The 27,548-nt window shown below is 37.6% G+C and overlaps 2 protein-coding genes across 3 annotated transcripts; both read left to right on the top strand.

Annotated features, from left to right (window-relative positions):
* Window positions 1-350: 350 nt before the first annotated feature.
* Window positions 351-17,111, top strand: syngr1a (synaptogyrin 1a; the record flags this gene model as incomplete). Of its 2 annotated transcripts, none has more annotated exons than XM_081348022.1 (4): window positions 351-710; window positions 13,112-13,349; window positions 14,330-14,475; window positions 15,739-16,546. In XM_081348022.1, exons 1-4 carry the CDS (start codon window positions 615-617, stop codon window positions 15,838-15,840), a joined length of 582 nt encoding a protein of 193 aa, XP_081204148.1. In that variant the 5' UTR covers window positions 351-614. The 2 variants fall into 2 exon arrangements, with proteins under 2 accessions (XP_081204148.1, XP_081204147.1); XM_081348021.1 differs by lacking the exon at window positions 15,739-16,546 and adding an exon at window positions 16,920-17,111 and having other exon boundaries at window positions 364-710.
* A 4,656-nt stretch (window positions 17,112-21,767) lies between these two features.
* tcap (titin-cap (telethonin)) lies at window positions 21,768-24,316 on the top strand. The gene is made up of 2 exons (XM_081387901.1): window positions 21,768-22,166; window positions 23,420-24,316. Exons 1-2 carry the CDS (start codon window positions 22,021-22,023, stop codon window positions 23,808-23,810), a joined length of 537 nt encoding a protein of 178 aa, XP_081244027.1. The 5' UTR covers window positions 21,768-22,020; the 3' UTR covers window positions 23,811-24,316.
* The last annotated feature ends 3,232 nt before the right edge of the window (window positions 24,317-27,548 follow it).

The following is a 27,548-nucleotide window of genomic DNA, read 5'->3' as shown; positions in this document are numbered from 1 at the left end:
TATCCTTGTTTTTGGTTTTACTTAACATAAACTAAATAAATATTTTTTTTTATTAAATATTGTGTCTACATATGACTAAGCATTTGTCTTCTGGGTGTGGGCTATGGGCAGTCACTAGATGGCACAATGTTACAAGGATTTGTAATTATAAAATCCAATATAATGGTCTTCTATGGGTTCTCATCATTTTTGGGAATATCGACACACATTTTACGTTTTTAAAGTAATCTACGCGTGATTCAAATGTATTTCTGTAACATAAACAGAGAGTAACTACTACGCGTCTGGCGGGCACGTGGTCGGCGGCGCGCCTATCTATCCTCGAGAGTGCGCATCAAGCTTGACAGCATAATGCGCGCTCTCGCATTCCCCCGGATGCGCGTTTACTCAGTCTCCTCTCTCCACCCTTGAAATGAGAGAGGTACGGAGTGGAAGAGACATCGTTTTACAAGAAACTCTCCACAAACGGGCAGCCGAGATCGAGAACGCACGACAGACGAGGGTGAAGCACGAAGAGTCAAGGTGTAGCGCGGGGATAAATTGATTCGAAATCAAGGTCAATTATCTCTCTAGAACAAAAACTTCCGACACGGAGAAATCACGAACCTCTGAGGATGGAGCAGGCATACGGGGCTGGCAAGGCTGGCGGCACCTTCGATCCAATTACGTTCTTTCAGCAACCGCAGACCATTCTTCGAATAGTGTCATGGGTGAGAGTGATTCTACTAATTGCATAATTTAAGCGCGAACCCGAGTGTCATGTGATGACGCGTTAACGGCTTGTAAAGCTTTGCCGCCTAAATGCACATCTCGCGCGCTAATCTGCGCGCTCGCAAATCATTTCTTCAATTTAATTTTTCAGATGATTTTTTTTAATTACACAGCTCTCTGGAATACGTGATTCTGATTGGTAATTTGTGAAATTCAGCATACAAATGTTGCTGTAAACAACCATTGTTTAGTGCAACACTGTATAACTAATGGACCAGATCATCTGATAAGATCACCTAAATAACTATACTTGTCCAGTAGCTCAATTTCATTAATTTATTTGTAAATAGAGAGTTTGATCATGACTCAGACCTCAGCTGTAGAGAATAACACAGCCTGACACTAGCTCAAGAAGCTCAGTATTCATAAAGGAAAAGTGGATTACTCTACCTGACAACGTCTGCCTCTTACCTTTACAAGAGAGATTTCTGACTCCATGTTAACTAACTGAACAATTTTAACACTGCTTATTTGAACATTTATTTCCTTAATCATATCTGAACTCAATCAAGTGGCTCCTGGTTTGTTTAAAGATGTGCCTCTTGCATGAATGAGCATGTGTGCAGCACTGTTTGCTGATAAAAACGTTTTGTGGAGAGAGAGAGACACACATGGTGAGGGGGTGGTGGGAGATTATAAGAGGGTGGCTGATTTGGGGGAGGGGTGGCCAGGTGTCTGAAGTGGTGATTATTAAGCCACAACTATAGGTGGTATCATACAAGAATTTAAATTATTTACCTGTGAGAATCGATACATTTGCCTTTATAATGAGTTTGTAATATGACCACTGACTCACTCATTGCTCATTTATAAAAATACCAACAAAAAAAAAGACATTTCTTTTTAATGGAAATGTCTATAAAACAATTCAGTGGTTATTATGTTCTGCATGGAGGCTTAGAAAGCTCCACTGAGCCACATTCAAATCTTAGGCCATTTTTTTTAACGCAAATGAGAATAATTATCTGAATCTGACAAATAAATTGTTGTAATTTATTTAAATAAAAACAAATTATTGTTATTTATTTTATTTTTTATATTTTAGTATTAGTGTTTTATACTGGTGTTGTGTATTAATATTTTTAGTTTAATAAAAAAATATTTTTCATACTTTTGTATTTTTAATTACATTTGTTATTTAAAAAATATTTATTTTTAGCTTTAATGAATTGTTTTATTTCGGTTTTAGTTATTTTAGTTACTCAGCTTACTTAGTAATTCTAACTTACTATTTTAAAGTTCATTGCCAAGGCAACTTTTCTAATTTTATAAAAAAAATTATTATTTAATATTTAAAAAAAAAAATCACCTTTAATTCAATTCAACAGCACATAAATAGTACGAAACCCCTAAAGGCACATGGTGAAGGAAAACAATATGAGATGGGAGGGAAAATTATGTCAACGATCTTGCGTTCCCTCGCAAAATGTTTTGCGCTCCCCTGATAAACTTTGAGATTTATATTTAAATACTTTTGCAGCAGTCATGAATGTCTAGAAAAGTCATGGAAATGTATTGATCAGAAAGGGTTTGGAAGGTTTTGGCTGTATTGGATACATCTGTGCGATATATATTGTTGATCAGGGTGACTATGTTGGAGCTTTTTATCCTGAATGTTAGTAGGTAAGCTGGATTACTTAAGTTGCTTTAGTTATTGTTCCTCTGTTTGTTTGAGTATCCCGAGATCAACCAGTACTGTGAGTTGGAGGTGGGATTTCCTGTTTTCCAACCAACGGAGGATAGAGAGAGTGTTCGGGCAACCTGCATACATGTATGCACAGAAATGACACCCTTCAGGGTGGCGTGGTCTGTGCAGTGCTGTATGGAATCTTCAGGATGGATTGGAGGTGTATTTGTCTGATTCATACTCTGATTGGCTGAGTGAATGCTGCTCCATTGGCATGACAACAATCAGAGACCTCAGGCTGGATACTAACAGGCTCACTATGAGGAAAATCAAAATAGATGAACAGTAAAGGCATTAATTGGATTGCCTCTAGAATATTTATTTGAAACCTTTCATTTATCCTATGTCTGATAACAGTGTCTCTTTCCACTTTCACTCCTTCTGTAAACGGTAACATTAGCATGCAGTAGTCATGATTCAGATCTGGTAGAAAAATATGATGATGGATAGACTTGGAGTCTTTCCTCATTGCTGTTTGTAAACAGAGTCTCGCTTTAAAATTGATGATCTTTTGGATCTTTGACTTATGTGAGCAGTCTCTTTCACACAGGAAACTCCACTGACAAATATTTCACAGAAAGAGCTTGAAAACATGGGTGATGAAAAACCTCTTGGCAAGAATAAGCAGCCAGTTCATTCATTTATTTTCCCAAGCTGTCATACTGTATTCAACCAGCATGTCTGTTTCTGTGAAACAGAATTACCTCATAATTTTCCAGCTCGTCTGTTGCAATTGCTCTTTTTTTTAAGGATATATATTATAATCAGAACCCTTCCTGCCTGCCCAGTCCTTTACAGTGCACATGTGATGCTTTAAATATAGCACAATCGTTTTACTGTTGTCCGTTATGGGACTAATGGCACAGTTGAATACTGCTGCAGGGTGACACACTCTCCATTTCTCTCCATATGTCCACCTTTTTTTCCTGCACAGTTACTACGTCAAGGGGGAAAACATGGTTTACAGAGCCTCTTTATCTCTCTAACATTATTATCATAGTTTGTGATTCATTTATTTCCTGGAAGGATTTTTTCATTTCTGGTTGTTGTGATATTCTTGCAATGGATCACTATTAACTCATGCATTAGCCTAGCTCATATCTAATCCACATTTATACAATATTGCACTCTTATTCTGGATTCAAGTCAGTATTTAAAACAAAAAAGCTAAGTAGATTCAATGTGTTTAATGAATAAAAACGAGAAAAATTAACATAATATTATAATTAACATAATATTATAATTAACAATAATATTAATTTACATGCATCAATATAATATAAAAAATACATAGAAATACTGGATATACAGTAGGAATGTCACGATATACTGGTATTGACAATAATTGTGATATTTAAAAAATGAAATATCGTTAGGTTGTCGCAATATACCGATATTGAGAATGTAAAGCTGACATCACTCAGTGTTGAATTCTGGGTAACTGTCTTGTTTAGACGCCATATTAGGAGGATTGCGCTGCCTTTCTACTTTATTTAATTTAATGCAGTCAGTGTTTTCATTTTCTGTCATGATTGTGAAATCCTCACGCAGAAAGTCCACAAGTGAGATTCATAAGAGTAATAAACCCTATGACATTCCAGGAAAACCCTATATGGACAAAGACATCCATAGTTTACCTGTGTTCTTCAAGCCATCTTGGGTATTTTCATAAGGATTATGTATATTTACAATGCAATGCCAATCAACATGGCCTTTATCACTGTATATAATACTATAAAATAATATAATCATTCTGTGATAAGAAGCCTTTTGTATGCAATGGTGTGATTCTTTTAAAAAAAAAAAAAACGATGAAAAGATGAACGATAAAGATGAATTTGGCATTTAGTTTTTCAATATATGAAGACTGCCACATGAACTAAAGTGAAGGTTTAGAGTGATGATGCAAACATATCATTGATTCTTGAATCAGTTCAATTAAATGGACAGTTTTAAGTTTGAACTGATTTAAAGGGGTCATATGATGCGATTTCTTGTTGTTGTTTTTTAGTGTGTTATGAAGCTGTTTGTGCATGTATAAGATCTGCAGAGTTACAAAGTCTCAAACCTAAAGAGATATTCTTTATAAAAGTTAAGGCTCAACGCCTTCCTAAAACGCTTTGTTCAAACACCCCCCCACACAAATCTACGTCAGTATGTGAGGGCAGAGTTTCATAACACCGCCCAAATGTATACGCAAAGAAAGAAGCCGTAACTTTTATTCTCTCTGTGTTATTGTTGCCGCCGGCGCCGCCATGTCGTGGAGATCCTGTGTTTTTCGTTGCGAAAGCCAAAAAGTACTTTGTTTGGCCTTCCAAAAGAGGACACAATTCGAAAACAGTGCTTAAGCTTTATTTACAACACTGTTAAAGAAAAGTACAACTAAAATTTTCGACTGTGTGCTGCGCATTTTTCGGAGGACTGTTTCCAGAACCTGGGAGAGTAGCTACGACAAGGGCGGCTGGGAACAAAGGCTGATTCTGAAAAGTGGGGCAATTCCATCTTTGCAAGTACAGTCTGGCGCTTCTGACTCACAGACACAGCCTGTAAGTACGTTTTCATATTTTAAGAATTTTCTACTGACTATTCAAATGCGAGTTTTGAGCAATATAGAGTAGCGCTTGCTTTTCAATTCTACGATCACAAATGCAGACATAGTTTTATGTTTACATAGTATATAGTGTTCTCACACCCGTAGATTGCGTGACGTGTAAAAAGACATTATAAGACGAATAAGTCATTATAATCAGTAATTTATGTCCCTAAAGAAATACAACCTTACAAATACTATCTGCTCCAGTGGCTATGACAAAACTTTCCGTCACACGCTTTAGGTTTTTGGGCCAATCACAATGCACTGGATCGCTGGCCAATCCGAGCACACCGCGCTTTTCAGAATGATGAGCTTTGTAAAAATCGACGCGTTTCAGAAAGGCGGGGCATAGAGGAGCAACAATAATGTACAGTGTGTGTAAAATGACTTTTTTTACCTAATACTGCGTAAACACATTGCATTAAAGGTTGTATCAGTGATTTCAGGCCCAATTTTTTTTTCACATTCATCTAATCTTTCCTAACGATCCGCTAGCTGCCCGCCCCATAAGCATGCCTTAAAAAAAATGTGTCTCTGTAGGCAGCCTAGGCTCTGAGATCTGCACACAAAAACAATTGGGTTCACCAACCACTCAAAACCAAAACAAATAGTGTTCCAACCAATCACAGACAGGGGGAGGGTGTTGTGAGGTTTTGAGCCAACTTCTTCTTCAGCTCCGACTTCGCGTGCAGCCGTGCACGAGCACAAAACCTCACAACACCCTCCCCCTGTCAGTGATTGGTTGGAACACTATTTGTTTTGGTTTTGAGTGGTTGGTGAACCCAATTGTTTTTGTGTGCAGATCTCAGAGCCTAGGCTGCCTACAGAGACGCGTTTTTTTGAAGGCATGCTTATGGGGCGGGCAGCTAGCGGATCGTTAGGAAAGATTAGATGAATGTGAAAAAAAATTTTTGGGCCTGAAATCACTGATACAACCTTTAAATTAAATACACAAAATAATGTTCTTATTAGAACCATCATGTGACCCCTTTAAGAATATATGTCAGATTCAGGGGCGCCGTAACAGGGGGGAAGATTAGGACCTACTTACAACCCCCCAACCACAACGGCGCCCCTGATCAAGTTGATACAATATATAAGAATATACATCAGCATGTTTGCTATTTTAGTTTTTATTAGAGGCACTATTACAATATCTTTAACATGAAGTAAGCTATTTTGCAAATGTACCAGAGCATTTACCAAAGCAGTATGATTTAATTTTCCTGTTTATAGCACAGCAGACCTATTGCTCTACTGTACATATGACTTATGTTTATAAATATCCTAATCTTGTTTCTTCGGCCAGTGTTGCTGCATGGACGCATGATTTCTGAATACTGTGAAACGATGGTAAGGTTGATTGTGTGGAGAAGCGCTATAGATGTATAGGTGGTCTTCATCTGTAGTCTTATGACTCAGTCTCTCTCTCTCTCGTGATCTCTCTTTCCCCGCATAGTGAACACAAGGTCAGGGAGATTAAAAGCGAGGGATTGGAGGGGGAGGGGAGAGTGAGAGGCAAAGCTCGGCAGGCATGTAATAGACTGAGAAAAAGACAGAAAATTATATATTTTTAGTTGTCAAGAAGACATCCTAACCATCAAGACCATCAAAGACATGGAATGGCTGCTCTTTTTCATGCAATTAATTACAATAAATGGAAGCAAGCTTCAAAATGAATGCAAATGCACTATAAAGAGATCATAAAAGTGGTCTATATGCCTTTTGCAAGTTTGCTAAGGTAATCTGAAGCCTTGTGTAATAAAAATACAAAAATGTAAGTCTATATTCACTGACTCAAGAATTGGATTAATCTGAGTTCAGTGATTCACACTGAAAAAAATACATTTGTTCATAACAGAATCGTATGTTATTATGTTAGAGCATCACTGATGAGCTGTAGATTAGTTTTACTTTATTGTAGGTTTCCTATAACCTGTCATTGTCTTGGCCACTATCTAACATTACACAACCGGCTACAGGAACACCACTGTGCTTTGTATAAACAGTCCTGATGAATAACTAGACAGCTCTATTTGACTGTATTTCTCCTCCTCTCAAAGTGTTGATTGATTTATTGGTGGATGAGCCATGGTTACTGGCTCTAAAATGGTGCAAGCATAAACCAGGCCCAGCTGATATGTCTGGATGATTGAAGAACCATAAATTACATTGAGGACCAATGAAAACCAATAGAATATGACACACTAAACTTGTGGGAGGTGCTAAACTCAACAAAATGTGACATGTATATAATATTTAGGGTAGCACTTTATTAATCCACTGTAGGAAATTGAGGCAAATAACAATACAATACTGCACAGTATAATATAATTCAAAGCAAAAACAGAGAATATAAATTAAATGTATTCTAAAATGCTTAATATTATTGTAATATCAATATGCAAGCTTGTGAAAATGTGTATATATAGAATATGGACAGTTTATGCTTTTATTTAAAGAGACTAGACAACCTCATTGTCACAAGATAAACAAAAATATTTTTTTAAAAAAAAAACATTTTAACAAGTAATGCGTTTACAAATGATCACGGTTTAAAAAATGTAAACATTCAAATGGCTTGTTTCGCATTCACACATGTGCCTAAAACATTCCAATCACGTTAAAAAAAAGGGCATGTAAAGCTCTGCTCCTGATGATCACAAGATCAGGATCCCGTGTGCTGCCTGTTACAATGCTTGCTTTCATGCACTCATTCGCCATGGAGCCTTGTAATCCAGACAGCTAATTAAAAGCATGCAAAATACTTGACCAGTAGCTCCTTAAATCCACAGACTCAGAGAGAGAAATGTGTTATTTAAAAAAAAAAACAACATTGTCATATGGACAATCAGTCAGCAGTGATACTGCTTTGTCATGATGATATCTTGTGGCGCATATATAACCGTGACAATACTGCGGCTAACCTTACTGTCACATCCATGTTCACAATCTTGTCACGAACATGGTCGTGCTGTATGGTTGTGATTCACTAAAAAGGGCTCCAGCTCATAGTGAAATTAGTTCATGAATCAGACTACATCGTGTGTATGTTTTTTCCATTCGTTCCACTTGGACAACTCGATTTATTGCATCACAGTCAAAACAGACTGCAAACCTACTTTCACAACTCCAGAAATGTTTTCTATGTGTTCTAAAGACGCTCACTTTCTAAAATGCGATGCAAGACTGTTATGCCAGGTACAGACTACACAATATTTTTGTCTGTTACAATAGTCACTGTGTCAGATTATGCGATTTTGACTTCTAAATTCTTGCTGTGTCGTGCATAATTAACATGTCAGACTACACGTTGCTTCCCGACCAATCATCGCTTGCCGTCTTTAACGATGTGCGTAATGTCAAGAAGCCAGAACGAGCGACTGACTTCCCGAAACAAGAGCGTAAACAAACTATGGTTGTACTAGCTTAAAGTGCCACTATTATGCTATTTTAAAGGCTCCTAATTAGGGATGGCGAAAACGAAAAAAAAATTTGACCGACCACCGAGCCTCATTAGCCGGTTGAAACCAGTTAACCGATTAGTTTAAAATATGCTACGCTATTTGAAATAACAGCCATTTCGAGCCGCGCCTGCAATTTCGCAACTCTGTCGCGTCGCATCTCTCTGCCGCTCTGCCTCCAGCTCTCACACACACACACACACACTCACACTCACGTCACTTTTTTTAAATCCCCTACAGCGCGAAACATGAGTCCCGCAAACGCGGCGCCAAGGAGCTTGTATGTAATCGGAGGACAAATGGCTCCTTAGTTTCGAAATGGTTTGGGTACAAGGTGATCACGTTGAAAATAAAGATGTTTGTCTAGCGTTAGAAGCTCATTTAAGAAAATGACAGCTCTGAAGAGACGCCGCTTTAACCTTGAGTGTTTAGCCTGTAGCCTTTACTTTTCACAAACCTTGTGAGCGTGCAAACCCCAACGCTGTGACCGCGCGGCAAATGTTTTTATTGGTTTATTAAGTACAAACAGGCGAGTTATGAAAAATTGAGTGTGAGGTATTTGTTCACTTCACACAAAAAGATCTTGGAATGAGATGGCTAACTGTAGTAGCGTTTAGTCCACTGTCTATAATAGCCTAATTTAGAGATCACTTTTTTTTTTTTAACCGACTACCGACAACTTTGATCGGTTAACGTTGATGCGGTCAACCATCGGTCAAACGGTCATCGGTTAACATCCCTACTCCTAATTTTGATTTGGAGGTCTCTACAACAGGTTTACATGCATCAAAAGTCAAAAAACAGTTTTTTTCTCATATAATAATATGCATTGCACATCACCACATTTTTCAACGATTCTCAAATGACTCGATGGATGAATCAGTCTCTCTAAATCCCTCCTTTCCCCGAGCCTGCTCTGCTCTGATTGGCCAAATGGCCCAGTCTGTTGTGATTGGTTTACCGTGTACAGCGTGTGTTTCGGAAGCTAAACGCCCATTACCATAACTGAACTTAAGGTCTGTCCGGAGGCTTCCTAAAGCTCAGCGATTGTACACACTGTAAAGACCTTAACGATGACGCCGATTTTACCAATCCTAGTGCGAGTCCGATGATGAAACATTGGAAGAACTACTTATTCAACCCGAACCTCCATCGCAAGGACGACTCGAGCAGGATGTTTCTCAGTGATACACTACTTAGTTTGAGGTACATTATGAGATGTTGCAACTGTAATTCCTCACCATCAGCATTAACGAGTGTATGTCCATCAACAAACCGATGTGTATATTTATAATTTGTTGTGGTGCACATGCGAACTGTATCAATAACGATGCTTATGTTCGCCCAGCACTAACGTGATTGACGGATGTAATGTAAACATTTTAAAACAACTCTTGAAAACATCCTTTATCTTTACTCAAAGTAGTAAGAACGACAGACAATCTGCATTAATAGACACAGTTTAGGCAATAGTGGCCCACAGCTGCTTAGTAAGTATTTCAGTAAGAGTAAAAACATGAGTTAGTGGGTTAGATGGGTACTGACCCATCTTTCAAGAGCAAGCGTTTTGCGAATCCCGCGTTTTGAGAGATTTGAGGGCTGGACAACGTACAACATAGGGGGCATTATGCGAATGTATTTTCTAGTGACGTAAAACCGTCACGCAGTAGGATTTAAAATACAAACGACTCATATAGGCAGTTCAGAGTTGATTCTTTCTTTTGAGAGGCAATAACTATTTTTTGTGCAGTTTCGGCTTTACAACTTTGCAGAACGTTTACATTCACAAATAGCTGTATTACACACAGCATGAAAGGGAATATTCGAAAAACTATAAAACAGGCACTTTAATGCTAATTCCAGTACTGACCGGGTTGCTGAAGCGCCTCTGCTATCGTTCGCCAAAATGTTACTTTTTCCACTCTGTTGTGGTAGTCCCTTGAGGAAACATCATAAAGATAGGAGTATTGTTGCCATAGCTCCATGAAACTTTTCTCTATTGCATAATTCCACCTAGCAGCACCAATACCATTGTCATAGATGCAGCATCAGTTATCGTCCATTATACCATGGTCTGGGTGAATACTCGATTCTGATTGGCTGCAGGGTGTCCATTAAAAAGTGATAGAGGACACCTAGTAAAGGAGTTCTGGTGACACTGACTGTTTACCGTTCGAAATTAATAAATAAATGCGCTGGCTACATCAGCTGTGAGTAACCATAGCAACAGGCAGTCAAAGTATCTATAAAATCGGACTATAAATCGAGCGGACTATAAATATCTCCAGGCGTAACCAGGGAAACCAAGTTATTGTTTGTAAAAACTTCGATTTCGATTGTAAAACTAATTAAAATATAAACTAATGTTTTAAAAATGTGTTAATTTGGCAAGTGTAAATACTTCGCATTTTGTACGCTGCGCGTCGGACGGTTCACACCTCGCCGTCGTCCATTAATTCCTGACAATGGACACCTCGTCGGGCATTAACCCTTACCTATGACTCACTATACGTGATGAAACGCGTTTCTTGCGTCCCAATGACAATTGTTGTTTATGAATCACCACGACACCCAATGTCAAGTGCATCATGCCAAAATCGGGGTCATATAGTGCAGTCTGAACCGGCCATTATGCCCAGTACACATTGTACGATTTTGGGCTGTCCCAGACAAAAGATGACTGTGGTCTTGGTTCCTAAACGGTGGTTCTACATCATACAGTGAGAGAGGGTCAAAGACGGCCGTTGTCACGGTCTTGTGACCAAAGATAGCCTGCGTTCATTTTCTGACAGTTTCAGAAATTTTGCATGATCACCTCACATTGTGTTTGCTGCTACGACCTACGTCTACTGGCTAGCCATTAAAAATGCAACATGAAATGCAAAGTGATCAACACAACATTGCGCTAAGACTTAAAACTACTTACCTCAAGTTCCATTTGCAAAATTGGTATGCCATGTTGGCCTCTTTTCCCTAGCCATAACCACGTCCATATTCTCCTCTTTCGCTTCCTGCTCAGCGCACATAAAAAACACAATTGCCAAAGTGCGATTCATCTTGCTCTTTGTTTACTACTCGCTCACTCGCTGATGTTTTAATCTTCTTGATTATATGTGCTTGATCAAGATTAAGGTTTGAATGAGCCATTGAACCTTAATCTTAGGAGATTTAGGGTTTATTTGATTTGATGTTGCCAAACCCCTTAACATTAGTTTAATGATAAAGCTGATTCTCTGGGTTAAATCATGGGCTTGTACCTGACAATTAGGGAACAACTATGGGAGAGTTTGCTGGCAGCCAAGAGCATTTCAACTTAATTGCATGAGTGGAGTAATGATGTGCCTCTCTCGGACTCTCACACATTCAGCCATATAGTACAGATGCACAGACCAGCTGTTAAAACCCTGGCCTTTGTCAAAACTTGCCTTCATCCTCTTGAAGGTAGTTGACTATTCCTGGAGCCAAAATGAGAACATAGGCTCATCAGAATTTAAATAGGCACTTATCATTATGGAAGTGCCAAATATATCCTAGCTTTCCTGTAGAAAACAAACCCAGTAGAAAGCAACTAAGTGAGATTAAAAACAGATGTACACATGAATGTTTTCGGCCAGAAGTTGTGGTTGACTGCGAGAAACAGTTTAATTTCCTTTGTTTGTATACTAGAAAAGCTGAAATCAGCACTACAATGGACATAAATAACATTTCAACAACTTTAATTGGCTCTAGGTCTTTTGACACTGTGTTTAACTCTGGGTTAATGTTTCTTTTTAACGCTGAACTAAGACCTAAGTTATGAACCCCGGCTACAGAGGAGGGTAAAAATGCCTTTGTGGTGTAAAATTGTATATCAAATCTGCCCCAAAGTTTTTTATTGTAATTATTAAATCACTGGTTCTTTTCACATAACTCAGAAAACAAAGCAAATTATAAAGTTCTGTTTGTGGGTATCTAGCTTACTTTCTACTAAGTGCTTTGGGCAAAATTGACTTATTTTTTATGGAATATTGCAGTATTTATTATAAATGACTGATCCATGCACCTCGTTATTGATTTAAAATTCATGTGCCCTCGTATTCTTTAATCAAAGTAACTTCATGGTGACATCTTTTCCCCGATGACGTGTTTACCGGCGTGAGGGCGGGACAACCTGTCACTCACATGACATCACAGCAATAGCAAACCACAACCATCCAATCAATTCCTGATCAAGTCTCACTCTACTTTTGGTCCTGTTCGAGAAGCATATACATCATAATAAGGAAGAAAAGACTATCCAAACTTCTGTTTCATGCTGACTTTACTAACAAAAGTAAAATTAAACTGACAAACATTTCCAAATCCAGTAATTTGTTCCTCCTCAAAATCCCTTCTTGTATTAAACTGGTACATTGCATTTCACATCTTCTCTGTGTACAAATCTAGCTTACACTTTAAACTTGGCATTGTGTACGAAGGATACTGTTGGCTGTATGAACAATGTGAATATGCAGCAAAATAACCCAGGGTTATAAATGAAAGTGTGAAGTCCAAATTCTCAGATTTTCTTTCCATGTTTTCCCTTCATGGTCTCCTTCTTTTAATTTTCCTCCTCAGATCTTTTCCATCGTGATCTTTGGATGCATTGCTAATGAGGGCTATGTGAACCGTCCAAATGAGGTAGAGGAATTTTGCATCTTTAACCGCAACCAGAACGCCTGTAACTATGCCGTTGGGATGGGATCCCTGGCCTTCCTCTGCTGTGCTGCATTTATGGCACTGGACATCTACTTTCCTCAGATAAGCAGCGTCAAAGACCGCAAGAAGGCTGTGTTAGCTGATATTGGAGTTTCAGGTAAACTGCTGATATGAATGGAAGTATTGCATATCAATATTTTATATCACTAATAAGATAAATTTACTGCAAGGCTCCTGTTGAATCTGCCTCACTTTTTTTTTCTTTTTTTTTTTTTTACAAACACTTATAACACTTATAAATTATATTATGTGGTTCTAAGAAGGTTTTAATAATGTTTCCCATATACATTTGTTTCTAAGGTCTTCTTGGCTCAAAAGCACACTTAGAGTCTAGGGCTGCGTCCCTAAAGCTTAGGAAGCTGACTTGTTGCGTTGCTTCCTTCTCAGCATGACTTAGCAGGCAGTGTTTGCGCACGAAGGTCCCTCACAAAACTGATATAGGGCAAACTTCTGATGCAGCATAATGGTTTAAGGATCTACAACAAAGTAGTGAGAGCTTTGGTGATAACAAAGCAAATTTCATTACTACAATAGTTATTTCAAGCTAGAAATTACATCAAATATGTAATTTTGATCAAAAACGTACATACACACAAACTAACCGCAACTTTCAGATGCCATCTTTATTTTTTAGCTCAACTGTCTCAGAATCAAAAGCACAGGATTGTGGGATATCATAGGCAGCGAAGGATACATCTATGCTGCCTTCAAAAATCAATCAGATGAAGGTATCTTGTTGCCTTCTACCTCTAGCTTTCGGATGCAGCAGTGATCCGAACTTCCTGTACCGCAGCATTACTTTAAGACACTGCCCTCTGTTGGTAAAATGTAACTGCTTCTAAACTTGCTGCAGTGCTATGCTGGATTTGTGGTGCAATGGCGCCATCTATGCCTGTAAATATAAATTGACTGTTTTGATCAGATCTTCTTTAGATTGTGAATATCACTGTTTTAGGTTTGTTTGTAGATCATTTTATATTTATTCGTGTTTTTTTTTTTTTTTTTTCAATCAAAGGCATTTATTGTGCTGTTTATTGATCTGAAATTCTGAACCTTTTTCCCCTTTTTTTCTCTCAGCCTTCTGGTCTTTCGTGTGGTTTGTGGGATTCTGTTTCCTGGCCAATCAGTGGCAGGTGGCTAAACCAGAGGACAACCCCCTCAAAGAGGGCGGAGACGCAGCCAGAGCAGCCATCACCTTCGCCTTCTTCTCCATATTCACATGGGTCTGTACTGAGAATATTTCCATTTTAGTTAGGAGGATAGGTCATTTAGAATAGTTAATTTCTTTCAGTAAGTTTGAGTTTTTTCATCTAAAAAATTAATTTGATCTAACAGTTTGAATAAATAAAATTATTTATTTAAAACTTTTTTTCAATCACTAAAAAATAATTTTTAATCATTTTAGTTAACAATAACAACACTGTGACACACCAAAACCAAAACCATTCAGGACTCACTTGACCAAAATGCTCATTTTATACATTTAATATATTATATTAGATATTTAAAACATATTTGTATTTGTTTTAGAGTGATTACACAAACTTCCTGTAATAACTTAGCCTGGGTTTCCCCATGCAGCCTTGAGCACAGCGCGGTTTTATTCACGCTGCTAGGCAGCCTGGACACCATGGACCAGATTTTCCCCTCAAAAAGGGAACCAATCACAGAACGGGGAGGGAGCAGCAAGACGATGACGACGTCTATGCGACACACCGAAGCAGTTTGTTTATATCTATGGATCCAACATGGCAGCAGACGCGAAGTTACCTTTCGATGCAGCCTTAGATAGTGCTCTAAGTAGTTTAGAACGCAAGTTTATTTCGTCTTCTTCCTCGTCGAATTTCTGTCGCTCTACATACGTCATCTGGTATAACTGAAACGATTGGCTATGAGCTACGTACAGGCACATTTGATAGACATTCGTAGCGCCCAATAAAAGGCTCTGGGCATTCGTAAACCACGCCTCAAATACGAGAAAATGAACATGTGGTCCCCAGCCAACGTCTCAATGAGACGAGGTCTGACGTTAGCCAGGCTAGTAATAACTTCCAATAAAGGAAAAAATATTTCTCAAATACATTCTCATCAACTGAAAATCTCTTTCCATCTAAATATCCAGAGACAACGTTTACAGTGTTATCCAAAGTTCTATTCATGTTTTCAGCAAAGCTTTTCAGCATATTTTCTCTTTCAGCTGAAAATGTATTAGATTGCATGCCTGTCTTTCTTCTCAATGAATGACCTGTGAACATCAACACAGCTTCATTCTCTAATCTACTTTCTGTACTTTTCCAGAGAATTATTGACCCCTGTAATCTCTGCTTCACTGTTTGCATATATCCTTCTAACCTCTAATCTCTCAAAGCACTTCTCTTCCAGAAACCACCCAGCTGCATCCATAAGATTAACCCAGTGTTGTTGAAATGTTTTTCCAGTCATTCTTTCTGTTGATCGCTGGCTCTGGCCGATCTGTTTTTCTCTAGGGTGTTCTTACACTGCTGGCCCTGGAGCGCCTAAAGAAAGTCTCGTTTGAAGAGGAATACGACAAACTGTTCACCCCACATACGCCACCTCCATTTGTCTAACATTTACCGCACGCATACTTATTTGTTTACTATGCCATAGACATCAACTACAAAAGCACCCTTCAAATCCTATAGTCACCAATGAATACCAATGAAGATATTACGTGTTATCTGTTTGTTTGCCATGTCAAGAGCCACATCAAGTGCCGTATCAAGCCCTAAACCCCCTTGTGTGAACTGGGAAGAGCTTCAAATAACATTTCAACACATATCTGCCTGGAATTATGAAGTTATGAAAAACATAATTTTGTATTTTTGAGTTAATTGTTGCAGCCTTGGTGAGCATAAGAGACATCTTTCAAAAACAATGATTCATTTTACCGACCCCAAACCTTTGAAGGTGCCAGATTATGTGCCAGATAATCTGTTTTCTCCAGAAAATTATTATTTGATTGTTTTTTAAATTGCGGTTACAATTTTAATTGACTAGGGGGCGGCAGTTCCACATGAAACGTTCAGCTGAGCTCTTTACAGAATTGTTTTGTAACGTTATAGGTTGTCTTCCTGATACATTGTCTGAAATACAGTATTTCCCGCTCATTTGCCTCTATTGTTGCCATTGCATTTCATGATCTAATTTTTGTTTACAATTGAGCTGCTGCTGTTGTTGCTATCTATGATGTATATTTATCCTTTGTGATAGATCTTATAATGTACTGACAGATGCTGTTCGATTAAACTCTATTAAGTTTGACTCAAGTTCTACATTTTGTTTTGGATGTGGGTTTTCTATGTGCTAGCCACTCACTTGAGCATTTCCTAAATTTATTCTTGACTCTGTTAAGCTTAAAGCTGACTAACCATCTTAATCTTGTATCTTAATCAAACTAATGTTGCTTTTCTTTCTCCCCTCCTCCCCCCCTCCCTTCTCCCTCTCCCTATCTCTCTCTGTCCTATCCTGTCATTCTCATTCCCTCCTTCCAATTAAACTGTACATGGCTTCCTTAACTGATGCCTTCACCATCCAAACTGGAAAAAAAATCCTCCATTCCTGCTGCCATAATCCTGTCATTTCCATTGCTAATCCCTCTGATCCCACCCTCTAAACCTCTCCTTCCGGCATCTTCATTTTCTTAAAGGCTGGTCAAGCTTTCCTTGGATTCCAGAAGTACAAATTAGGCGCAAGCTCATCTCTCTTCTCTCAGGACTACACTGATCCCAGCCAGGATCCCGCAGGAGCGCCCACTGCTGGCACGGAGTACACTGGATACACCCCCGACATGGAGGCTAATTATGACGGCTCTGGTGGATACCAGAACCAAGACTACTAAGGTCAAGTATAAGGATGTACACAACAGCCTTAACAAGCTAGGCTGATGGGGTTGGGGAAACAAAATATGGGGTGAAAAGGACAAACATGAACTTTGGGCACTTGGGGTTGAATATGGATGCTATAATAACCACTTGTGGAATTTATAGTGGGTGTTGGGCGTTTCAAACACTGAGTGAGTGTTTCATTTAGTCTATAAAATATAATATTTTGCAGATTGGGGACTGTGGCACTAGATCTCTCGAAATGTTTTTTTGTTTTTAACAGGAAATTTTGCCTTTGGGGTTATGGGTTTGGGGACAATTGATTGGTCAGCAGTGTCCTCCTGAGCAAACTCTACAAAGTGTCCATTATAGAATACAGACCTTCACTTTGGTTTATTACACTTAATTCCAATTTGTGAAAACAATTCTAAACTAAACTGATAGAAGTTTGTCTCTAATAGGCAAAGAAGCTAACTAGATTTGGACATACTTGTGACAAAATCTGACCAAACGAAATGTTTCTAAAGACCACAGTGTCTTTTTGTTGGTGAAGTGTAGGTGATACAATAGAACATTACTTTAACCCTTAACCTGTCACTAGAACACATTCTCCATTGATAGCTCTCTGCTGCCATTTTGTCAATGTCCAAGGGTCTTAAATGATCTTTTTTTAACAATATCAGGTCTAGGAATAAATCATTCTCTGCATTGTTCACATAGAACGTACAAAGAGGAGAAAAAAAGAATAGTATATAATGTAATACAGAGAGTGAAAGTAAAAGAGTGAATATAGGCTATTGAAAGTGAATTCTGTGAGAGCTGCTGAACTGCAAAGTTGTACGGCTGTGATTACATTATTTAAGGTCTGTTTCTTTCCATATGCACAGTGGCTATAAACAGTGATTGGACACTTAAGCAACACTTAAATATATGGCTGTCACATTGCACAAAATACCAAACCAAGTGTCAATTATTTTTAAAGAAATACTGTACAAACATAGCCTGGCAAGCCAGACCTGCATCAAGATGTTAGGTCTGGCAACTCACCATAGACACGGCTCAATCCGAGGGGCGGGATAAACGGCTGTCTTTCAAATTCACTCTGCATGCAATAGGACAGCGCTTCAACCAACCAGAGCGTTTTCCCAACAGCAGACCTAACGTTAGTTGATAGATTCAACTTTTGAATTGAACTATGAACACATCTTCCTTTTTTAAGAATGATTTAAGTGCCGTTCTTTGCTCTTTTCTCAAAGAAAAGCTTAACTCCAAGTCCTCCAGAGTCGCGGCCAAAGCCGATTCGAAAGACTGTTCGCCAGAAGCAGCAACTCTTCTTTGTTTTCAAATAGCAGGGAACCGTCGCAACTCTGTCGTCATATGTTAAGCCCGCCCCGCCTACTCTATACACGATGTGATTGGCCTGACCCAATTTAGGTTTTTACAGCTCCGAACGTCAACGGAGAGTTGCTAGACTACCCTGGCTGCGAAATACATCTTGCTGCCGCTAGGGTGCATCTAGATTTCTAGGCTACAAACACACTTTTCAATCAAAAGTTTTTAAATTAAACTTTTCATTATAGGGTACTATAAGGTGCGGTCACATTTTGCGGGCAAAAAAGGTCCAGTGAATATAATATTGTCAACAGTGTAGTGATGTATGAAGCACACCTTACACAGGAGCCATTTTCAAAACAAGCTGCTTTCTTTTTAGGTAACAAGGCGACCAACTTCGAATCTGATCCGAAGGGGTAAAACTTTCGCCTCTCACAAAATTTCAGATGCAAATTCCTATTGAAATGATTGGATTTCACCCGCTGAAATGCGCCGAACATCTGATGAACACCTGTGGTTACTCTGCTAGGATGCCCGTGCAAACTTGAGGTGAAAATTCCACTACAAATCACAGTGGGGTCAGTTCATGCATTTTCATGCACAAAAAAAAAAAGTGTGCTTTAAGAGTCCACATATGTTTAGGGCCGATGTGCATGTCATTGTCAACATGGTGCACGTTTACATTTTTATGACAGTGTCTTTTAATCACCAGTGTAAACATATGTGGTGCAACACTAACATTCATGAGACTTTGAAACACATTTTTGAGGGGGAAAATGGCCAGACTAGCGCTCAGCTTCAAAAGCTATGAAATTAAAGTATGCCTCACTCAAAAATGTGAACAAAAAGACGTAGAGCCCCTGAGCATGAAAAATTAGTGCTAATGACTAACAACACAAATCCAGCCAATACCTCACAGTGAAGCTATATGAAGAACAGATTAATAGACTAGTATAAATCTTTAGGGTGAATGTTCATGTCATTATAATGGTCTGACACTTGTGAAAATATTATTCATCATTGTGTATGCTAACAAGTTTCTTTGTAGCACCCTTAACATAGTGTTATCTGGCCATCTTTTTTATCATTTAATAATTTTATTTTTGATCATAGTTACTGTAATAACTTTTGCACTGAGCAGCAGGTCATGCATTACAGATAAATAATTTTTTTTATTTTAAATTGAGTTCTGAAACAATGTTCATAATTATGTACCTGAATATATAAAACCAGCATATTTTTATTTGATGACAAAGATGTAATATAATCCAGTACACAAACATATCTTTATAAATTTATTACCAAAATAATTATCAAAAATAATAATAGTATGTATTTCGCATTTAAAGTTGTCATAGAATAATGTTTATCCTTTCTCTAGTGACATTGTTTTCTAAATCAGCAAACTTTTTATTTTAAAATCTTAAAAAGGAACGCTACAATACAATCAGTTATATAGGTGATGTATCAGATGTGTTATTATATAATGTATATGTGCAGTTGTGGAGCTGGGATACAAAATAGTGTAAATTCTTTTGATGTGGTGACTGTCCATTAACTGAATCACTAGGTTAAAATGGCTCAGTGTATTTTGTCCTGTCTTGTATGTTGCTTGTCTGGTAAAATGTCTGATATAGATGACAATAAAAGACATTGACTGATGGAAATATTCGCCAATTCTTTTGAATACTTTTGTATTTTGAATTTCTTGTGTCCCTACACACTTAAATCATGCTTAAAAAAGGATAGTGCTTTAAAATAAATTTGAATTTGATCATTGCAATGTAACGCAATGACATTTATTCATATTTAGGTCTGAACATGCATGACGGGAAACGAATTTAATGTGTGTATATCATAAACAGTAGCAGCTTCATTCCTGGTCTGATGTGACATTTCCTGGTTCTCATGTGTAACTCTTCATGACTGGCATTACATTTCCATACCATAGTGTGCTGAGTGGCCACATTGCAGGAGAGGGGCATCACAAAAGTGAGATCAGTTCCTGTAATCGTTCACTGCGTCACTGAGAGAGCAGTCAATGACAGACAGGGGACAGAATGTGTGTAACATGAGAATACAACTGTCCCAACCTCTATCCACAGAGCACTATATTCATCTGATGAGTGAATACAGCGCTTGCACTCACTGAACACATGCTATGACAACACTTTTCTATATTAACCATATTTTGGTTGTTTGGGAAAAAAAGTCTTGATCTGTAACCAGTGGTAGTTTTCCAAAACCTTCCAGCTAAAATGTGCCATGTTTCATCTCCTAAAATAAATAAATATAGCAGCATAGTAGTCTTTTTTTCTGTGATAATTCATATTTAAAAAATGTCTTTTGAAAGAGATTATGTGTGCAAAAGAAGATTACCAGTAAAGAACAGTTGCTGCAACATGTTTATAATCTCCTGTCTGGTTCCAGATCCGAACACTGTTTAGTTTCCATTGAGAGACTTTCCATGTCTGTTAATAGGATCATGGAGGAACAACTGTCACGCTGATACAACACGATCAAGCATTTGAGCATCCGCAACAGAATCCATTCAGGTAATAACTGGGCATTTTTATATAAGATAAGACAAATTTGATTATACTTTGACTTTGATTACAACATTTATAGATAGATGGATGGATGGATGGGTAGGTAGGTTGGTTGATTGATTGATAGAACAACAGATAGATAGATAGACTGAATGATTGATTGATTGATTGATAGATGGATAGAACAACGATAGATAGATTGATAGATATAATAGATAGAGAGAAAGATTGATTGAACAACAGATAGATAGATAGATAGAGAGGAAGATAGATGGATAGATTGATTGATAGATATAACAACAGATAGATAGATATATAGAACAACAGATAGATAGAGAGAAAGATTGATTGATTGATTGATAGATGGATAGAACAACGATAGATAAAGATAGATTGATAGCTATAACAGATAGATAGAGAGAAAGATTAATTGATTGATTGAACAACAGATAGATAGATAGAGAGGAAGATAGATGGATAGATTGATTGATAGATATAACAACAGACAGATAGATAGATAGATAGATAGATAGAACAACAGATAGAAAGATTGATTGATTGATTGATTGATTGATAGATAGATAGAACAACAGATAGATAGAGAGAAAGCGAGATAGATAGATAGATAGATAGATAGATAGATAGATAGATAGATAGATAGATAGATAGATAGATAGATATGTGTCATGGAAATGTGAGTTGCTGGGGATTTCTTAAGTCTTCACATCCCTGTTCCAGTGCTGTGTGTGTGAATGTTTTGAAATGTGGGTGTGTGTCAGATGTCCTTGCGGACAAAGTGCAGAGTGACTCCATCGGACAGAAATAGCAGCAGAGCTGTATAAAAGTCGGACACACACTCCAGCAGACAGACGACAAGGCAGCTCAAGAGACAGACAGATAGTCCTCCCTCAAACTCAACCAGGACAAGAAAAGAGAAAAAGAAAACTGTAAATCTTCAAAGCGGTATTGACTAAACTATCTCACTGCAAAACAGATAATTGACTGTAGTTTAAGTTTTCAAGCCACTTATAAACAGAAGCTGAAGATGCTGTGCACAGTCCTGGAGAAGAAAGGAGGCTGTGTGGTTGGAGCCAAGCTCAGTTGCAGTGTGAAGGAGGAAAATCCAAACAAGAGAGAGAGTTACACTGCTGACTGGCGCAGCATCAATATGAAGACACAACCCGAGGATCGGTGAGTGCATAGATATTCATATCTGCAGCAAGATGGAGGCTTTTTTTGTTGTTTTTGTTTTCTTGAACAATCTCAGAAAAAAAGATATATGGTATCACAGGGGGTGGTACCCTTTCAAAAAAGGTACTAATATGCACACTTCCGTCAAATCATTCCGCATGCTTAACAAAAAAAAATATATATATATATATATGTATATATATATTCTTAATTAGTAGCCTATTTTATCTTCACTGAAAAAAAAAGACAATAAGTAAAATTGACTTAATTTTTCTTTTGCAAGTTTTTTGCATGCAGATTTTTTTAAGTACATTTCACATATGGAATTAAGTAAAATTGAATTAAGTTAAGTAAATAGTAAGTAATTAACAAATAAAAGTGACCAGTTAAAGTTTGTTGAGTAATTTCTACTTTGAAGTTTACTTTGCAAAACTCTGTTTCAAGTACATTTTACTCAAATAATATAACACTGAATGAAGCCATGCTTTTTAAAGTGTATGCTTTACTTAGAACATCTAAGAAAATAATACAGAAAATATTGTGTAGGCAACATGTCTATAACAGAAGTAATGAGACCTCAATACTTGGTGCTCAATACATAATAACGCTAACATTTGTTGGATAATTTTTTAGTATGAATGTGTCATTTTGAGTAGAAAATGAACTCCAGATGTTCAGGTGAACTCCAAAACAGCAAGTTACTAAACCTAACAACAAAAGCAATAATAAAACGGTGTAAATAAAGAAAATATTAATTATTCATGCCCGATGTTGATATTTACACTTTAATTTCTTCAAGCTTAAATTGAGTACTAATATACTAACTTATTCAGGCAGAAATCACATTTGTTTTTTTTCTGTAGTATTTACTTCAACACAGAATCAATTTTATCATTGTTGTTTTCCTTTAAAAACTATGGAAAATGTAAAAAAAAACTATAATAATGATATTTAATTTACTTGAGCAGCAAAATTAAGACTAAAATAAAATATTAAGACTTGGCAAATATGCTTTTGCTGTTTAAAGCAAACAGGTGGGAAAAGAAATGTACACAAAATTGAAAAATAAATAAACTCAAATCAAGAAACATTCTCTAAAAACAAGCCTTAATATCTTACGCCTCTTTAGATATTTTTAATGAAAATACATATTATGTCCAGTGCAGGAAAATAATAGTGCAAAGTAATTTTAAACACATTAAATGTCAGATCTCCCCTTTCATTCATAATTCTCAATTTTTCTCTCTCTACAGCCAGTCAATGCTGATGTCGGACGACTCTCGCCGAGAGACTCTGTCCCGTTATTGGCAGGTCCGTCCTCTCAATCAAGCCTGTCCATCGGGTGTGTTCAGAGTGGGCACTGTGGACACAGGTGTACGGGAGCACCAGCTCTTACCCTACAGGAACACTCTGCCCTTGCCCATCTTCAAGCCTGCAGAACTGGGCGTCCGCCTGAGCCGGGGAGCCCCACACACCCTGGAAGATCTCCCTCCTGCCCGGGTTCCCGACGGAGCCTGTCCAGACAAGAGACCAGTGGAACAGATCACCAGGGACCTGCCGCCCGTCAAACCCATGCGAATGGAGTTTGCCAAAGCACCCAGAACCCTGGGCCGATCCATGTCCCAGGAGGCCCAGAGGGGCTGAAAAGCAGGAAGACAAATATGTGTTAAAGACTTTATGGACTTTATTAAATGCAGTATGAGACAGAAGGAATGAGCATGTAGAAACAGGTTTTTAGGGATAGTCAAACAGAACGTTCAGCGAGTGAAACCTCAAATGATGAAATGATATTCAGGATGGGATGAAGAAAAATGATGATCTTGACGACAAGCATAATGGTTTCGTATGGAAATTTGAGTTGTAAATAGTATTTGCTTGTTTTGTTTTGAGAATACAATCAAAACAGCACTTTTTTGGGTTGCCATTAATTAAATGGACACAGGTTCATTCTTGAGCTCATGTTGATGTTTGCTGCATGCCGTCAGGGTTGGTCATGCAAAAATGTAATGTTTAGTAAAAGAGAAAAAAAGTTTATTTTTGTTAAAACTCAGTTATTTGATAAATAAGAACTGCACTTTATTGACAGATGGTATTTGTTGTTGTAATTATTGATAATCACTTCAATAAAATTTTATTGGGATAAAATCAAATGTTTTATTTTGTCTTTGAATACAATTAGTGAGGAATAGTTATTTTTACCTTTTGGAGCTTGGAAGGGTTCAGTTTGAGTAGATGTTGTTTTATACCATCATCACTGTCCTCGTCGGAGCTCATTTCCCAGTACATTCCCAGTACATTCAGCATCTGGCTCATATTCGATCTCAAACATATTCTCAAAACTATCATTTTCAACATCTTCAAAATCAATATATTGATCGCTGACAGCTTCTTCACCAGATCCACCAAATGACAATAACGCTAATATTTGATTGCGTTCAGTAGTTCTGCAGTAAATCGCTGAGCCATTTCATGTTTTGCTGATGATACTTCCTATTCTTTTGTTTTCTGCCTGCAGTAACTATGAGTGAAATGTCACGTCATCATTATGTATCAGACATTGCCACATTTAGTTAAAAAAAAATTAAATTATTGTTGTGCAGAAACCCTATACAATGTTTACAAAAAAAATTATGGGAAAACATGCAGGCAGTGTTTTATCATTTTATTATTTTTTTCTTGTTATTGTTTATAAAGAATTGATTGAGGAATACTAAGAAGGTTGATGTCTAACTTTAAGAATTGACTGAGGAGGAGCATAGTGAATGATGACAAACTAAAAAGAAACAGAAAGAACTTAAATGCTAGTGATAACGATGTGTAAAAAGCAGAACTAACTGACAAATTAATTAAAAAACCATGACAACAGACTAAGGGAAACGCTGCAAACTGAAAAACAAGTCCAAGCAGTGTGTGAGTGTAACTGAGCACGTGCCTGTTTATAATCGTATATGTTTTGAAATTATTATTAATATTAGCAGTTCTCCCAGGGACGTGTTGTGGAATGGAATGTAAAGAGGCAGTCAGGCAAGGGTCAGCTACGGGTTACAGGTATTCCAGCATTATAAATCTGCTTGTTTTTGTTTTTTTACAGTAATATGTTATGACAGAAAATCATTGATTTCACAGTGAAATTGTTAATACTACATTTTCAAATCCTGGTGTGTTTTAAAAGGTATTTTCTGCTTTAGACAAAAAAAAGAGAATAATTTACGAATGCCATAAATAAGATTGTTTTTTAGATGAAAATCAAATCTAGTCTATATGGAATGACATTATAAGCATTTATTAGTAACTGAGCTCTGTACAAAGTGCTACAGAAAGAACAGAAGGGTGAAGTGGTGCTGTGACTATGGTACATGCTGTCTGGTTCATCTCCCAGAATGCATTCAGTGAATTAGTGCCAAGAATGTCATCGCCAAGAGGACACTGTCTTGTTCGAATGCGTCTATCTCTCTGTTTCTTTCCATCTATCGCTTCATTTCTCTTTCTGATTTCTCTACCTCACTCTAATTAAAATATATCCTTTTATTCCAGTCATAATCGTGATAATTTGTCTCCACTTGCGCTTTTGTCACACTGACGACTGTTAGATATTTTTAGTTAAATCAACAGAGCCAAAGGACAAGAGGGAGGAGAGGTGCTGGTGGTGGAGACTGGGGGCTTCTGCACCCCTTCACTGATCCTTTAATCCTGCATGTTCTCGTTCTTTCTCTTGTCCGTTTTTTCAGCTGCTGCAAATGTCACCACACTCTTCCCCTCATCCCAGCTTTGGAAACTCAGGTTTACGGTTTATGTCTGATTATTTGGATATTACAATGATTGTGATATGATATTGTAGACCTAAATTAATTTGAAATGTATGCAAAATATACAACTGGAATTACAAGATGCGAAAGTTCTGAAAGGTTTTTTTTTTTTTTTTTTTTTTTTGAGGAACAAAGTTGCAATTATGAGAAATTCAAAATTCAAATTAGAAATTGCAAATAACGTTGCCGTTGTGCAATGTACAGTTTGAAATAACTGTTTTTAGCTGCTCGCTGGAGAGAGGCTGATGCTTCGGGGCCTCGTACAGCCATAATCCGTCCATGAATGCCTTTCAAGCTTTATAATAAACTAAATTATCAACATTAGTTTGCCCAAGTCTGTATAAGTTTTTATCTCATGATTCTAGGAGACACATATTTGATTAGAGCATCACTGTTCATCCTATCTAATCACCAGCTTGAAGAGCATGTCTGTCCATGTGCTGTTTTGGTTGGGTGGGTTGTCAGCTGATCTTATTTCGACCCCGTCTGTCTCCTGGAAGCTTATTGGTATGAAGTATCTTCAGCATTATGTGCCAGTATCATTAATGTGCTTGAGCTCTCAGATAACCCGCATAACCAATTTGTGTTGTGAGTCATTGCATGGCAACACACACAGAGAGATAAACACTTGTTTAGAGAGTGAGTGCTGTTACGAAGCTTTCAGGATCCCCATATAAAATGTATTTAAACAATCCAAGAGTGCACAATTTAAAACATATTTTACTTTCTTTTCAAGTGTTTGTGAGATCATAACAAACAACGTGACATCTGTTCCTTAATATAAATGTTCCCCGTGCTTAATACAACTAGGAGACTGTGTTCTTAATTGGTGTGGTGTGGAAGAATTATATTGCATAAGAGGGCAAATCTGATAAAGACACATCAGTCATCACAGCAACAGGCTGTACAGACACACACAGCCTGTAATCCACACCAATGCACAACACTACAAAATGTTAAGAGTGTGTGTCTGTAGAGTGTGTCACAAGTGATGACAGTGCACAATTTAGGTAAGTAAAAGACAAAAGACCACATTACAAAACACACACAATCTTCTAACATACACACAAGACTAATAATACATGACTGCATCAACATCTAAACCTAACCCTATAAGTTATCCCTAAAATCAGATGGAAATGAATAACACTGATGCACCTAACCCTGGTTGTAAACCTAAACTTGTAGGCCTACCTCAAATGTGATTGGTTGATTGAAATATTGTTCCTGGATGTTGATCCAAGAACATGTTGAACTTCGTCAAATCATATTCACCAACAACAAAACCCCTTGTGGATTTGAGAGATAAACACACACACACACACACACACACACACACACACACACACACACACACACACCCTCTTGTGGTAAGAGTAGGTATTTCTTCACAGCAGCTGGTCTTGCATTGCACAGCAACCTCTTTAAAGGAGAACTCCGGTCAATTTTAACATTGAGCTCATTTTTTTGTACATTTGGAGTGCTGTCAATACAGAGAACAACAACAAAAATCGGTGTTGCCTACACCGAGTCTATTCTATTTTTAAAATTTGCACCCTGTTGACTTCAATGGGGT

The sequence above is a fragment of the Scardinius erythrophthalmus genome (assembly GCF_964197995.2).
Source record: "Scardinius erythrophthalmus genome assembly, chromosome: 1".
Taxonomy (NCBI): Eukaryota; Metazoa; Chordata; class Actinopteri; order Cypriniformes; family Leuciscidae; genus Scardinius; species Scardinius erythrophthalmus.
Note: the sequence above shows the minus strand (reverse complement) of the source record. Positions and strands in the feature narration are given on the sequence as shown.